General features: G+C 38.3%; 1 protein-coding gene across 1 annotated transcript in view; it reads left to right on the forward strand.

Moving 5' to 3' along the window:
- LOC132397678 (structural maintenance of chromosomes protein 1B-like) overlaps positions 1-15,380 on the forward strand; it is a 106,999-nt gene that overhangs the window by 25,245 nt on the left and 66,374 nt on the right. The window contains exons 7-13 of the mRNA XM_059976446.1: positions 471-611; positions 3,398-3,480; positions 4,117-4,324; positions 12,128-12,313; positions 13,428-13,607; positions 14,551-14,697; positions 14,788-14,925. Of these exons, the coding sequence (XP_059832429.1) occupies positions 471-611; positions 3,398-3,480; positions 4,117-4,324; positions 12,128-12,313; positions 13,428-13,607; positions 14,551-14,697; positions 14,788-14,925 (1,083 nt within the window). The remainder of the gene's footprint in view (positions 1-470; positions 612-3,397; positions 3,481-4,116; positions 4,325-12,127; positions 12,314-13,427; positions 13,608-14,550; positions 14,698-14,787; positions 14,926-15,380) is intronic.

The raw sequence follows: 15,380 nt of genomic DNA on the forward strand, positions 1-15,380 counted from the left end.
GCACTGGTCCTCAGAGATGTCTTGGATACTACAGAGGTTACTGCTCATGATGGAGCTGATCAGTTTTACAACTCTCTACAGCTTACGTAGATCCTGTGCAGTAGCCTCCCCGTACCAGATGGTGATGCAGCCAGTTAGAATGCTCTCCACATTACATCTGTAGAAATTTGTGACTTTTAGATGACATACCAAATCTCCTCAAACTCCTAATGAAATATAGCCGCTGTATTGCTTTCTTTGTAGCTATATCGATATGTTGGAATCAGGTTAGATCCTCAGAGATATTAACAACCAGGAACTTGAAATTGCTCACACCACTTCTGATCCCTCTATAAGGATTGGCGTGTGTTCCCTCATCATACCATTTCTGAAGTCCACAATCAGCTCTTCGGTCTTAGTGACATAGAGTGCAAGTTTGTTGTTGTAGTTATGTCATTTACCTTTTAACAGTATTTTATTTGGTATTACAGATGGAGGAGTATAAAGAACTGAAAGAACTGGTGAGAAAAAAGGTGTTTACAGTGGCTCATGATCTAGAGAAACTGCGATGGGAACAGAAAGCTGATCAAGGCAAACTGGAACTGGAACAAAGGAACTATAAACATCTGGAAGTAAGTAGATGAAATATGACCATAGTAGATACATCTTATGGCTTAATTATTTCAGTGCTGAGATGAGAAAATAATGAATGCAAACTAATTACAAACAAATGATAGATTGACTTTAGGATTAGTATAATTTTGTCAATAACCATACTAAATCTATATATTTCTTTTTTAAATTCACATCTTCATAATTTCCTCCAAAAGAAACATAGACTAATTAGAGCATTAATCTATTGTTAGTGAATGCTTCAATGATTTTTAACAATTAAGGCTCAAGGTATCTTGCATTTCTACTTCAGGCAAAGGTACACTACCAGTATAGAACTTGCAGGGGAAAATGGATGAGATATCTCGGAGTGGGACCTTGTCTGAATCACAGGTGTAAGATATTGAGTAATTAAGGATCAAGTCACTGAATTAAGGCTTGAGTTAAGCCATCAAAGTTATAGATTAAGGCCAGAGGATCATTGGCACCTGTGGTCATGAGTTGCAGGTGGAGAGTTGAATATGGAAGGTTTTTGACTTGGTTATTAAGCTTGATGGAATGAGCATTGAGATGAGATGAGTTCATGGAAGAAGTCCAAAAGCTGCAATTAAATAGGTAAGTTAGTTGAAATGTGCCCAAATCATATTTTCCTCAGGGAGACCTCCCGCAAAAAGTGCAGCTGCAAAGGTAATGGTTGACCTATCAGAAAAATCTGGTGATCAAATGGCACATGCCTCAGAACAGTATGGTCTATTTTGCTCAGCCAGTGCTGTAAAGTATTTTATGACATATTATGTCATGAGGTGCTTATCTGATGTGGTAACTAACTATCTGCAAGTGCATTGTGTGATCAGAATTGCCCAGTTGAATTTCCAGTCATATGCCTGAAAATTTTTGTGATTGTGTTCTATTCCAGTAAAAGAAATTGAATTTCATACATATTGTAATGAGGGGGAAAAGGTGCCATGTGTATGAAATGTCTATTGATGACTAATTAAAATATAACTTCTATATAAGTTCTGAAGAAAAGTTCTCCCAACCATGAATTCCTGTTCCTATTTGAATAAACAAAAAGCCCCATATTTGATTTGGTACCAGTGTTTTTTCATCAAAAATGGCTTCTGATACAAAATTAGTGTGTTGTTGATAATGTAGGAAATCTGAGTGCTACCATTGATTACTTGTGTAATTTTTGTGTATTGGTACTTCATGTGCAATCAAAATTTATCTCTACTCTCTCCATCCCTTCCCTTATGTGCCCTGCAAACAGACCAACAACTACTCCCCACCACTATAATTCCACTATATCCCAGACCAACAACTACTCCCCACCACTATAATTCCACTATATCCCAGACCAACAACTACTCCCCACCACTATAATTCACTGGATGAGTTCCTTGTTTGCTCATGATTATGAAATATTCTTTCAAAGCAGTTGTTGCAAAAACAGGCTCACAGCCCTTCAATGTAGGAAATTTACAACCTGCATGTGATCTCATGTTATTAGTTAAAGTATTGTGAGAAAGTTCTTCAGGATTGCTTCCAGTGAGAGTAGGCAAAGATTTCTTCAGATTTTAACCTAGTTTTTGTATGCAGGAACAGAATTGGGTAAAAGATTATGCAGATTCTTCACAGTAGTCATTAGGTCATGGAGTATGTTGGAATGAAGTTCTTATGGTATATTTAAGGGAAAAAGAGATAAATAGTTTTAACAAAGAAACAGAGTTTTGCTTAAATAGCTGGCACATCCATTATGGGTGTAATGGTCTGCATACAAAGCTATATATTTCTGCATTGATTTTTCAGCACTGGCTTTAAGTATAGTGCCTCTCTGCCAAGGTTCAACTTTATCCTACAGGCTGAAATAAATAGTTCAGGCAGAAATCTCAGTGTAGTACTGAGGAAGGGAAATCCAAAAGGCATGTTTATTTTCAACCCAAACCATCAACTGTTTATTCATTTCTATAAATGCTGCCTGATCTGCTGAGTTCCTCCAGCATTTTGTGTGTGTTACTTTGGATTTCCAACATCTACAGAATTTCTTGTGTTTATATATTTCCTTTCACTCTTGGCATTACTCAAATAATTTCAAATGTTCTGGCGAACATTAATCCTCAACTAACACTCAAAATAGATGATATATTTTAGGTACAAAATATTTTTATTTGGTCATTTGTTTCAGTATTGCTTGTAAGGCTTGCTGTCTGCAATTTGACTTTCAGTTTAACAGGGGAGATACTTCAAAAATACTTCAGGCTTTGAAAATGCTTTAATTCATTTCTAGTTTGAAGGAATCCAACAGGGAATTTAGAAAGAGCAATAAGGATATAGAATTGACTACCAGTAAATGGTGGGATTGAACAAGTATAGGTACATTTAAAGAAAGGCTGAGGGAAAAGGGATAAGAAGGTTATACTGATAAATTTAGATGACAAAAAAGAGGAGGAGATTTGATGTTGGCATATACTATTCCAGTCAAATGGCTTGATTCTGTGTTAGATATCCCGTGGAATCCTATGCATGAAATATCATTGAATACAGAAAGTAGAAATGTTAAAAGTAGTTTCTAAGAATGAATTAAAAAGTATGTAAATACCATTTTAGTATATTATTTGCATTGGTTTAAAATAAGGTGTTAATTAAGGGACTGAATGGTAGAGAAGAGAAAGGTGATAAAATTAAGAATTGGCCTCAGAATTTTATTTTACTCTGCAGGGTTGATTTCATTTCAATGAGTTATTTTTGATCATACAATTTCAAAAATCATTAAAAATATTAATGTATGGGCATATTTCATTTTCAGATTCGAATTAGACACACGGAATTGGAAATAGAAGATTATATGAAAAGAATAGAAAAGCTTGAGGAATATGTTAATACCTGCAAGTATGTGTTCAACTTTAAAGAAATACGTCTATGGAGAGAGAGTTGTAGATCTTTTACAAGACTTTGCCCTCAGATTACCTCAAAGACAGTTACATAATCAGAAAGTTCTAGCATTGATTTAAATTACATAAATGATTACATTTTCTTGATGTTAAACTATTGTATCCTCTTTCAAAAACTTTTTGGTTTACAATGAAAGGTATCTAGTTACTGAAATAAATAGAGTAAATAGCAATGTAGAATTATCTGATAATTTTACAAGAATCAACACAATGTGAAAGCAAGGCAGGAAGTGGGAAGGACAGGTATTCAGCAAGTCAAGCAGCATCAGTTGAGGGAGAAACAGGATTGAAGTTTCAGGTGAAGAACTGGTAAGAAAGGAAACATTTAAAATTGCAAGGAGGGTGAAAAGTGAGATTTTTTTTTAAATGTGACAGCTAAGGGGCAAACTAAGTTGTCAAATTTGCAGTTACATTCCTCCTTTAGGGTACTTGTGTATATTTTCAAGTAAATGTGTCTTCTCTATTTGCAATATCTGCAATAGAAGAGAATCATAATGTACATGTTTGCACTTTGTGCACTCCACCAGCATAGATTTTTATGCTAGCATCCAAATATAAATGCTTTCAAAACTAGGGTTTCTCTGACTGAGCAGAAACACCAGGAAGAAGACTTGATTAATGAAATAAAAAATGCTAAGCAACGTATCAGTGATGTCAGTGAAAAACTAAATGAGGTGGCTGGTGAGCTGCAGAATGCAGGGATTGATCACCGTGAAGGCCATCGCCAACAAAGGAAAGCTGAAATACTTGAGAGCTTAAAGCGTTTGTACCCAGATTCTGTGGTAAGTGGCAATTTATATCAACATAATAAATAATTATATTTCCACAGCTAATTATAAGTGATCCTGTTCTACCTCTCCAATAAAAGAGATTAGTTAAATTGGTTCTATATTTGGATCAATTTGTAAAAAAAAAAGTGTTCTTAACTTTGTATTGGCCACTCCAAGTTTCAAGATCAGGCTATTTTGCTATAAAACATGCATCAATATGTTATTGCAGACAAATGATTTCTTCAAAAATAATGCAAAATTGTATAAAATAAATGATAGATCATGTTGAGTCTGAAATTCAACAATTAGGTTGAAAATTTGACTTCAACTTCCCAAATATTGATTGGCACATCATTTGTGTAAGAGGTTAGATGGGGTCGAATTTGTTAGGTGTGTTCAGGAAGGATTCCTGACACAATATGTGGACAAGCCAACCAGAAGACAGACATTCTGGATATAGTACTAGATAAACATTGAACCCGGTCAGGTGACATGTCTCAGTGGGTATGCTTTTGGAGACTGAATATAACCTCACTTTGCACAAGGACAGGAGCTGATAGTATGAAAGAGTTTTTAATTGGAGGGGGGGAATTTTGATGCTATTAGGCAAGAACTTGGGAGCATAAATTGGGAATAGAAGTTTGCAGAGAAATGCACATCAGAAATATGGAGTTCAATTAGGGAGCACCCGCATGGAGTTTGTATAGATTTGTCCAATGCGATAAGGGAAGAATGATATTTAGTCATGAGGAAGAAGGGAAGTTTAGGAAGCTAAGAGCAGACTGGGCTCTTGAGACAAAATTGCTCAAGCTGTGCCAGGTTAGTTGTGGAGTGGTGGTGGACAGTATTCTTCAGGTCTTGCCAGTGATGTTTGATCAGGTTAAGGTCAGGACTCTGACTGGGCCACTCAAGGACATCAGTTTTCTTCAGTTGAAGCCACTCCATGGTTACTCTGTTAGTGTCCTTTGAGTCGTTGTCCTGAAAGACAAATTTCTGGAAGAGGATATCAAATTTTTATCCAAGAGCTCTCTGAATTTAGCAGCATTCATCTTGCCATCAATTCTGACCAGTTTTCCAGCCCGATGCTGAAAAGTATCCCCATAGCATCTGCCATACCTTAGAGTGGAGATGATGTTATTTCAAGAGCCACAAGTAAAGTTGCAGCTCTATAAAACTCTGGTTGGACCACCCTTGGAATATTATGTTCAGTTCTGATTGCTTCATTATAGGAGGATGGAAGCTTTAGAGAAGGTGTAGGGGAGATTTACAGTAAATTCTAGTGTATAAGCCGACCCCCCCCCCCATTTTCAAGGTTAAGGAAGTGACTTTTTCATGTTACCTTTGTATAAGCTGACCACTTTTATAGAGGTTTTTGATTTAACCAGAAAAGATCACAAGATCTCACATGCTGGTACTCCGCTTTGCCGGATCCCGAACCTGGAAATTTTGTGAACCAGTACCTGCTAAGAAAACAGGCCTATGCATTTTATAGCATTATAAGCAAATTCTTAATAAATAAATCAGGGGGGGAAATTTTGAATTAGGTTTCCAACGGAAAAGAATCCTCTGAAATGTAACCCTCGTGAAACCATTTAGTGCCCATCATAATCTTGTTAAAACATAACATGGGGTGGCGGGATCAGTACGTGTACTCAGTATTGAGTTTGCAACCACCGTGTACAAAAGATTAAAATGAATGCGATATGATGCTGGCTTCAAGCTGAAGGTTGTTGAATTTGCTAAAGGAACGAATAATTCTGCAGCTGTTAACAAGTTTAGTGTAAACGAGAAACAAGTGAGAGAGTGGAGAAAGGCAAAGGACACACTGAAGGAAATGCCAAAGACGAAATGTGCAACCCACAGGAAAACATGCCAGTGGCCAGAACTGGAAGAAAAAGTGAATCACCAGCGATCATCTGGTTACATTGTTACCAGAGAAATGATTCGAGTTCAAGCGTTGAAATGGGACGGAAAACACCGTGAGGTCAGCGAAAATTTCAAAGCTACACGAAGTTGCTGCACCCGATTTATGAATAGACGTGATCTTGTGTTAAGACAACAGATTGCTCAGAAAATTCCCGTGGGGTGTTGTTTTTTACGTTCAAGAATGCTGCTGAATGGATGAAGTGGGTTGCTTGAAGTAGGTTAGAGGTGTGGTGTTGACGTCCAAACGGTTTCAGGAAGGAAGGTCACTACTTGTCTGGGACATGTTCAGAGCACACTTGTCAGGTGAGACAAAAGCAGCACTGAAAGCTGAAAATACGGACATTGCAGTCATTCCAGATGGTTTGATGTCCATGCTGCAACCACTAGATGTGAGTTTAAACAAACCATTCAAAGAGTTCATGCGTTGAATTTGACTCAAAAGCAGCCAATAAATACGATCTGTCTTCTATGTATTCGTTTTTCCAAAGTTGGCATCCTCTGTATAAGCCGACCCCTTAATTTTAGGACCAAAATTTAGGGCCAAATTCTCGGTTTATACACCAGAATTTACTGTACTTGAATGCTACCTGGATTAGAGAGCATGTCTTATAAGGAAATGTTGAGTGAGCTAATGCTTTTCTCTGGAATGAAGGAGAATGAGAGGTGACTTGATAGAGATGCATAAGATGATAAGAGAAATAAATAGGGTGAACAGCCAGTGCATTCTTTCTAAGGCGGCAGTGGCTAATATGAGAGCATACGTCTAAGGTAACTGGAGGAAAGTATGGGTATGTTGGGTAGATCTGTTTACACAGAGAGTGGTAAGTACATAGAATGCTCTGTGGTGGGAGGAGGTGGTTATATGGTAAGATACATTGGGGAGATATAAAGGAGTTTTGGATAAGCACATAGGTGAAAGAAAAATAGAGGGCTGTGTAGAAGAGAGCATTAGAATGGTCTTGGAGGAGGTTAAAAGATCGATATAGCAGTGTGGGTCGAAATACTTGTACCGTGCTGTGATCAGTTAGGTCTTGGTATTTCAGGCTCTGAGTAAATTACATTTTAGAATAGATTTTATCGCATGTGTCACACTGAAATGAAAAGAAAATGGAAGTTCTATGCCACATTCACTATATTTGCTTTTGGGAAGAGGGATTTTTGTTGCAGTCCAGTATTTTCAACAGATTTGGAAAGCTTTCTGCAAATAACCGGTCTGGGTGAGTAAATTTTACAAAACTGAAAAATGGCATTGGTTTTTGTGTGATAATAATTAATGCCAGTAATTTAGTCTGTGAAAACCCCAACAGATCTAACTTGATGTCTATAACTGAGGATCTGATGGTATAGAATATCTTCATTAGGCACACAGGTTTATAACCTCAATCCTGACATCTATTTGTTATTAATAGATCTCAAAAGACTGAAAGTGCAGGACAAATTAAATATTTTCTAACAAATTTTAAAATCTTGATTTTAAAAATGCAGAGACCTGGTGATTTTTTGATTATTCTAACAAACAAGATAAATTACCCGAAGTTTGATTCAAGTGTCCTGTATGGTGAATGGGTAGCAGAGGAGTACCTGAAATGGAAGGTTGCTTGGCAGATTTGTGCTGGAGGTGGTACTTGATGTGCAAGTGATGATTTGGTGTGTGGGAGGGGAGAGAACATAAAACTCTACAGCACCTTACAGGCCTTTCGGCCCACAATGTTATTCCGACCATGTAACCTACACTAGAAACTGCCTAGAATTTCCCTACCACATAGCCGTTTATTTTCTCTAAGTTCCATGTACCTATCTTAAAAGACCCTATTGTATCTGCCTCTACCACTGTCACTGGCAGTGCATTCCATGCACCCACCACTCTGTGTGAAAAAATTACCTCTGACATCCCCCCCTTGTACCTACTTCCAAGCACTTTAAAACTATGCTCCCTCATGTTAACCATTTCAACCCTGGGAAAAAGCCTCTGGCTATCCCCATGATCAATGCCTCGTTATCATCTTATACACCTTTATCAGGTCACTTCTCATCCTCCATTGCTCCAAGGAGAAAAGGCCAAGCTCACTCAATCTGTTCTCATATGGCATGCTCTCCAATCCAGGCAACATCTGGAAGAAGAGTTTCAATGTGGGTTGTAGTGTTGGTGGGTGCAAAACACAGCTAAGTATGCAAAGATTCTAGTGTCCTCAGGTTAAGATCTTTTTGAGTAGATGTTTTTTAAATAATACTAAAGTGAACCTCACTGGTGTTGTGATGTCCTAGTTCACATGAGCCATCTGTGCTCCATGCATACGTTGTTGAAAATTGCATAACTAACTCTTAAGTATGTATTCAATATCATTGGTAACCAACTTATGAAGGACTGGGAAGAAAAAAATCATTGATTATCTTTCTGAATTAATTTTTATTGAAATTGAACTACATAATGACCAGATAGTTGCTTTTCTCATTTGAGAGAAAATTTGAAGCAGTCTAATTAATTAAGCATGATAAATGGAATCTTAATTTCTGTGGGCCAGATCAAAGGTTTTGAAATATAGGTAGACTGAAAAATCTACACCAATTGGGGTGTCTTCCAAAATTCTTGAAACATAGAAAATAGGTGCAGGTGTAGGCCATTCCGCCCTTCGAGCCTGCACCGCCATTCAGTATGATCATGGCTGATCATCCAACTTAGAACCCTGTACCTGTTTTCTCTCCATACCCCCTGATCCCTTTAGCCACAAGGGCCATATCTAACTTCCTCTTAAATATAGCCAATGAACCGGCCTCAACTGTTTCCTGTGGCAGAGAATTCCACAGATTCACCACTCTCTGTGTGAAGAAGTTATTCCTCATCTCGGTCCTAAAAGGCTTCCCCTTTATCCTTAAACTGTGACCCCTCGTTCTGGACTTCCCCAACATCGGAAACAATCTTCCTACGTCTAGCCTGTCCAATCCCTTTAGAATTTTCTATGTTTCAATAAAATACATATAATTTTATACATCTCAATCTTCTAAATTCCAGTGAGTATAAGCCTAGTCGATCCAGTCTTTCTACATATGAAAGTCCTGCCATCCCAGGAATCAATCTGGTGAACCTTCTTTGTACTCCCTCTATGGCAAGAATGTCTTTCCTCAGATTAGGGGACCAAAACTGCACAGAATATTCTAGGTGCGGTCTCACCAAGGCCTTGTACAACTGTAGTAGAACCTCCCTGCTCCTGGACTCAAATCCATTTGCTATGAATGCCAACATACCATTTGCCTTTTTCATCGCCTGTTGTACCTGCATGCCCACCTTCAATGACTGGTGTACAATGACACCCAGGTCTCATTGCATCTCCCCTTTTCCTAATCGGCCACTGTTCAGATAATAATCTGTTTTCCTGTTCTTGCAACCTAAGTGGATAACCTCACATTTATCCACATTAAATTGCATCTGCCATGAATTTGCCCACTCACCTAACCTATCCAAGTCACCCTGCATCCTCTTAGCATCCTCCTCACAGATAACACCGCCGCCCGGCTCCGTGTCATCCGCAAACTTGGAGATGCTGCATTTAATTCCCTCCTCTAATTCATTAATATATATTGTAAACAACTGGGGTCCCAGCACTGAGCCTTGCGATACCCCACTAGTCACTGCCTGCCATTCTGAAAAGGTCCCGTTTACTCCCACTCTTTGCTTCCTGTCTGCCGACCAATTCGCTAGCCACATCAATACCATACCCCCAATACAGTGTGCTTTAAGTTTGCACACTAATCTCCTGTGTGGGACCTTGTCAAAAGCCTTTTGAAAATCTAAATAAACCACATCCACTGGCTCTCCCCTATCCACTCTACTAGTTACATCTTCAAAAATTTTGATAAGGTTTGTCAGACATGATTTTACTTTCACAAATCCATGCTGACTTTGTCCGATGATTTCATCTCTTTCCAAATATGCTGTTATCACATCTTTGATAACCGACTCTAGCATTTTCCCCACCACCGATGACAGACTAACCGGTCTATAATTCCCTGGTTTCTCTCTCCCTCCTTTTTTAAAAAGTGGGGTTACATTAGCCACCCTTCAATCCTCATGAACTAATCCAGAATCTAAGGAGTTTTGAAAAATTATCACTAATGCATCCACTATTTCTTGGGCTACTTCCTTAAGCACTCTGGGATGCAGACCATCTGGCCCTGGGGATTTATCTGCCTTTAATCCCTTCAATTTACCTAATACCACTTCCCTACTAACATGTATTTCCCTCAGTTCCTCCATCTCACTAGAACCTCGGTCCCTTACTATTTCCAGAAGATTATTTATGATATCCTCCTTAGTGAAGACAGAACCAAAGTAGTTATTCAATTGGTCTGCCATGTCTTTGTTCCCTATGATCAATTCACCTGTATCTGACTGTAAAGGACCTACATTTGTCTTGACCGATCTTTTTCTTTTCACATATCTATAAAAGCTTTTACAGTCAGTTTTTATGTTTCCTGCCAGCTTTCTCTCATAATCTTTTTTCTTTTTCCTAATTAAGCCCTTTGTCCTCCTCTGCTGGTCTCTGAATTTCTCCCAGTCCTTAGGTGTGCCCCTTTTTTTTTGCTAATTTATGTTTCTTCTTTGGACTTGATACTATCCCTAATTTCCCTTGTCAGCCACGGGTGCACTACCTTCCCTGGTTTATTCTTTTGCCAAACTGTGATGAACAATTGTTGCAGTTCATCCATGTGATCTTTAAATGCTTATCCGTCAACCCTTTAAGTATCATTTGTCAGTCTATCTTAGCTAATTCACATCTCATACCTTCAAAGTTACCCTTCTTTAAGTTCAGAACCTTTGTTTCTGAATTAACTATGTCACTCTCCATCTTAATGAAGAATTCCACCATATTATGGTCACTCTTACCCAAGGGGCCTCGCACGACAAGATTGTTAACTAACCCTTCCTCGTTGCTCAATACCCAATTTAGAATGGCCTGCTCTCTAGTTGGTTCCTCGACATGTTGGTTCAGAAAACCATCCCGCATACATTCCAAGAAATCCTCTTCCTCAGCACCCTTACCAATTTGGCTCACCCAATCTATATGTAGATTGAAGTCACCCATTATAACTACTGTTCCATTATTGCATTTCTAATTTCCTGTTTAATGACATCCCTAACCTCACTACTACTGTTAGGTGGCCTGTACACAACTCCCACCAGTGTTTTCTGCCCCTTAGTGTTGTGCAACTCTACCCATATCGATTCCACATCCTCCAGGCTAATGTCCTTCCTTTCTGTTGAGTTAATCTCCTCTCTAACCAGCAATGCTACCCCACTTCCTTTTCTTTCCTATCTATCCCTCCTGAATATTGAATATCCCTGGATGTTGAGCTCCCATCTTTGGTCACCCTGGAGCCATGTCTCTGTGATCCCAACTATATCATGTTCATTAATAACTATCTGCACATTCAGTTCATCCACCTTGTTACGAATTGACACACAAAGCCTTCAGGCTTGTTTTTACAACACTCTTAGCCCTTATACAATTATGTTGGAAAGTGGCTCTTTTTGCTCTTTGCCCTGGATTTTCCTGCCTGCCACTTTTACTTTGCACCTTACTACTTTTTGCTTCTACCCTCATTTTACACCCCTCTGTCTCTCTGTACTTGTTCCCATCCCCCTGCCACATTAGTTTAAAGCCTCCTGAACAGCAGTAGCAAATGCTCCCTCTAGGACATTGGTTCCAGTCCAGCCCAGAAAGATGTTAACAAACCAATACACTTTAGCCATTAAACCAACAAAGCATCTCTGACTAAATTGTTTATCTATATTAATATCATTCCTTCACAACCAAATAAGTATTGTGCCTGCTCTTTCAGGTCTTTTAGCTGTCAGAAAGTAAGAATTTCTTTTGATTCTTTGTTCCATAGTATGGAAAACTTGTGGATCTATGTCATCCTATCCACAAGAAGTACCAGATAGCTGTCACCAAAGTTTTTGGAAGATACATTAATGCTATTGTGGTTGCTACTGAGAACACAGCCAGAGATTGTATTAAGTATTTGAAAGAGGAACGAGCTGAACCAGAGACTTTTTTGGCATTAGATTACCTGGAAGTAAGTTTAAAAACATCACATGTTGCAATAATATAATGATTTTTGATGTTGCTATTGCACTTTTTATTTTTCTAGTAAGCACTATAGCAGTATTGAGATTAAAATCAAATAAAAACAAGCTTGCTGCCATTTTTTGTTCAAGTCTTTGTAAGTACCTTAATAAAAGGAGGAAAAGCAAAATGTAGAGGAGGAACATATGCCTAACATATTGCAGCTTGCATATTTGATGTTATCTAAATCTCCTATTCACATATTAAACTAAAACTATAGTTTTTCCCTGTAGTCACCCTGGTTTTACCCTGTCAGAGACATCATTCTTCCTCTTTCCTGCAGCTGTTAAGCTTCCATTCTCTCCATCCCAGTTCTGATGAAGCTTCTTCTGCCAGAAACTCTTAACTCTATTCCTATTCTCACCAGATGTCACCTGACCTACTTGTATTTACATGATTATCTGTTTCTACTGATCTACAGAATCTATCTCCTTTTGGATTTTCATTAATGGCTGCCTTGATTCAAGAAAGCCATCACATTAGCTCGAAATAAGTGAGAAAATGATTATTCAGTGCAGATTAAAATACCGTAATATCATTATGGCCCTAATTACTATTTTGGCGCAGTCAGGCACTAAATACACTCATTACATAACAATAAACAACCAGTGTTCTTTATGAGAATCTCCAGATACAACTGGAGTTAACAGAGTATTTATGATCTTTTGGAAGCACAATAAGCATAATGTGATCTTCCTGAGCTATGCTGCCATTTTCCTTCCATATTCCCACCTCATCAGCTCTTCCTGCAGTGTGTAGTTGATGGACAGTGAATTAGATGATTTGCCTTCATTTTCAAGCAACCTGTTGCTTCTTAGGTGCTAAGATTTGACTTAAAAAATGAATCTGCTCTCTCACAAGTGATATCAGGCAGGCCTTGCATTCACTTTGCCCAGTGGCTTTCCAGCAGACACAAAAGATGGAAATCATCCCCAATGTATTACACCTCATACTAGTGTTACAACGTTGATTTTGCTTGTTGTGTTTGGAATAAATTTCCTTGTAGAGGAAAAGTAGATTGATAGAAGAAGTCAATTTAAGTCCTTAAAACAATTTTATTGCAGCTAAAACCAATCAATGAACAGTTGCGTGAAATTAAAGGAGCCAAAATGATGATTGATGTAGTTCAGTGTGTATCACCACAGTTGAAGAAAGTGGTACAGTTTGTTTGTGGCAATGGACTAGTATGTGAAAGTCTGAAAGAAGCCAGACAGATTGCATTTGAAGGACCAGAAAGACTTAAGGTAGGAAAATGATGTTTATCAAATTATATGTGTTGTGGATTAGTTATTCTCAAATCATGAGTATCATATCTTTGATGATGAGGCCTCTGTTGGTCAGGGTCGACCATGGGTGTTACGACCTAGCTGTCTAGATAGGCGAGCCAGGGTAGTACAATATGGAGAGCAAGCTGTTGCCCATGTAGCAAACTCCTCCTTTCCATGTATCTGATGTACCCAAAGGAACAGCAAAGACTGATATAGTTTGGCACCAGCAGCCCCACAGAAGTTGCCAGTCATCATTGAACTCAATGTAGGACTACTGTAGGGACTCCAGCTCCGGATTTCTCTCCTTGATGTTTACTCCCAAAGCCTTACCCGTGAGTAGACATAGCCGCAAAGCAGCAGATGTTTAAGATCAGAGTTTTTCTTCTCCTAGATGAGTTGATAACCACATTGATAAGCCCCATCTGCCTAAAGCAACTGATTTTAAGGTGCCAGTAGCCTGCCTTTGCACATTCTCCTGTCAATAGAAATGGTTCTGCTAGGCTTGGTAGCTAAGCCACATGTTAAGGCCAGGAGTTGGACTTGGTTGTCAGAAGCTATTTGAGTCAAATGCCATTGAGAGCATTTAATAGGTAGTGGGAGCTTGTTCCCCATTATCACTCCCAGCTATAACAACCTTAAGGATCATATCTTTACATTGTAAAGTATATTGTTCTCTTCTTTCCCCATCAGTTGTTTATATACTTGATGATGGATTGACCTTTAACATATGTTTGATGTTTACATGCTTATGTTAAAGATAATCTTAAAAACATGTTTAGATTTGTGTTGTGAAGTGATGTAGTTATTAACTGTGAGGAAATTCTACCCAGATACAAAGAAGAACTGCAACATAAACACAGTATATTAATTAGTCTGACTTTTTTCAAAATAAGTGTACTTTCACTCTTCTATAACATAGACAGTGGCATTGGATGGAACACTCTTCCTGAAGTCTGGTGTTATCTCTGGGGGATCCTGTGATCTAAGGTTTAAAGCTAGATGCTGGGATGAGAAGGGCATCAGTCAGCTGAAAGAAACCAAGGATAAGCTGAAAAATGAGCTCCGGGTGAGTTAAGTCTTAAATTTTTGAACATGAGATCCATTTTTATTTTCATAGAGTAAGAGGTTAATGAAAAAATTGGTTCTTAATTTGCAGGACTTAATAAAAGTAAACAGGAAAGAAGCTGAATTAAGGCAGTTGCAGGCTCAAATCAAGGGTGTAGAGACCAGGATGAGATATTCCTTGAGTGATCTGGAGCAAACTAAGAAAAAGCAATTGGCTAATCGTCAAATGGTAAGAATAGGTTAAAATTACAGAATTATATTTGGGAAAAGCTTTCCTAAGCAGGAAGATCCTAAAGTTCTCATCTTATCCTTTCATGCCTTTCAATTATTTCTGAAATGACTGAAGTTTTTCTCTGTGACATCTGGATAAAGACCACATATTGATCCCTTTATACAATCTAAAATTTCATCATGGACTCCAATTACCTTTTACTGATTGGAACATGTGTATTCTAGTACTTCTGCAATTTAATTATAAACTGTCTTTCTAACTTTGAAATTTGTCAAGCATTCGTAAAGTTTCTTTTCAATGACTGTAGTCAGAACTGGAACTGTTGTGTCTGTATAGCTGCATATCGAATAAATAAAAACGCGCGCATCAGGTGGCTTTGACTAGTGTGTTCACTTCACAGAGAGAGAAGGGGCAATGCACATGCCTAGACAATAGATCAGTGTGTGTAGATA

The sequence above is a fragment of the Hypanus sabinus genome, chromosome 8 (genome assembly GCF_030144855.1).
Source record: "Hypanus sabinus isolate sHypSab1 chromosome 8, sHypSab1.hap1, whole genome shotgun sequence".
NCBI lineage: Eukaryota > Metazoa > Chordata > Chondrichthyes > Myliobatiformes > Dasyatidae > Hypanus > Hypanus sabinus.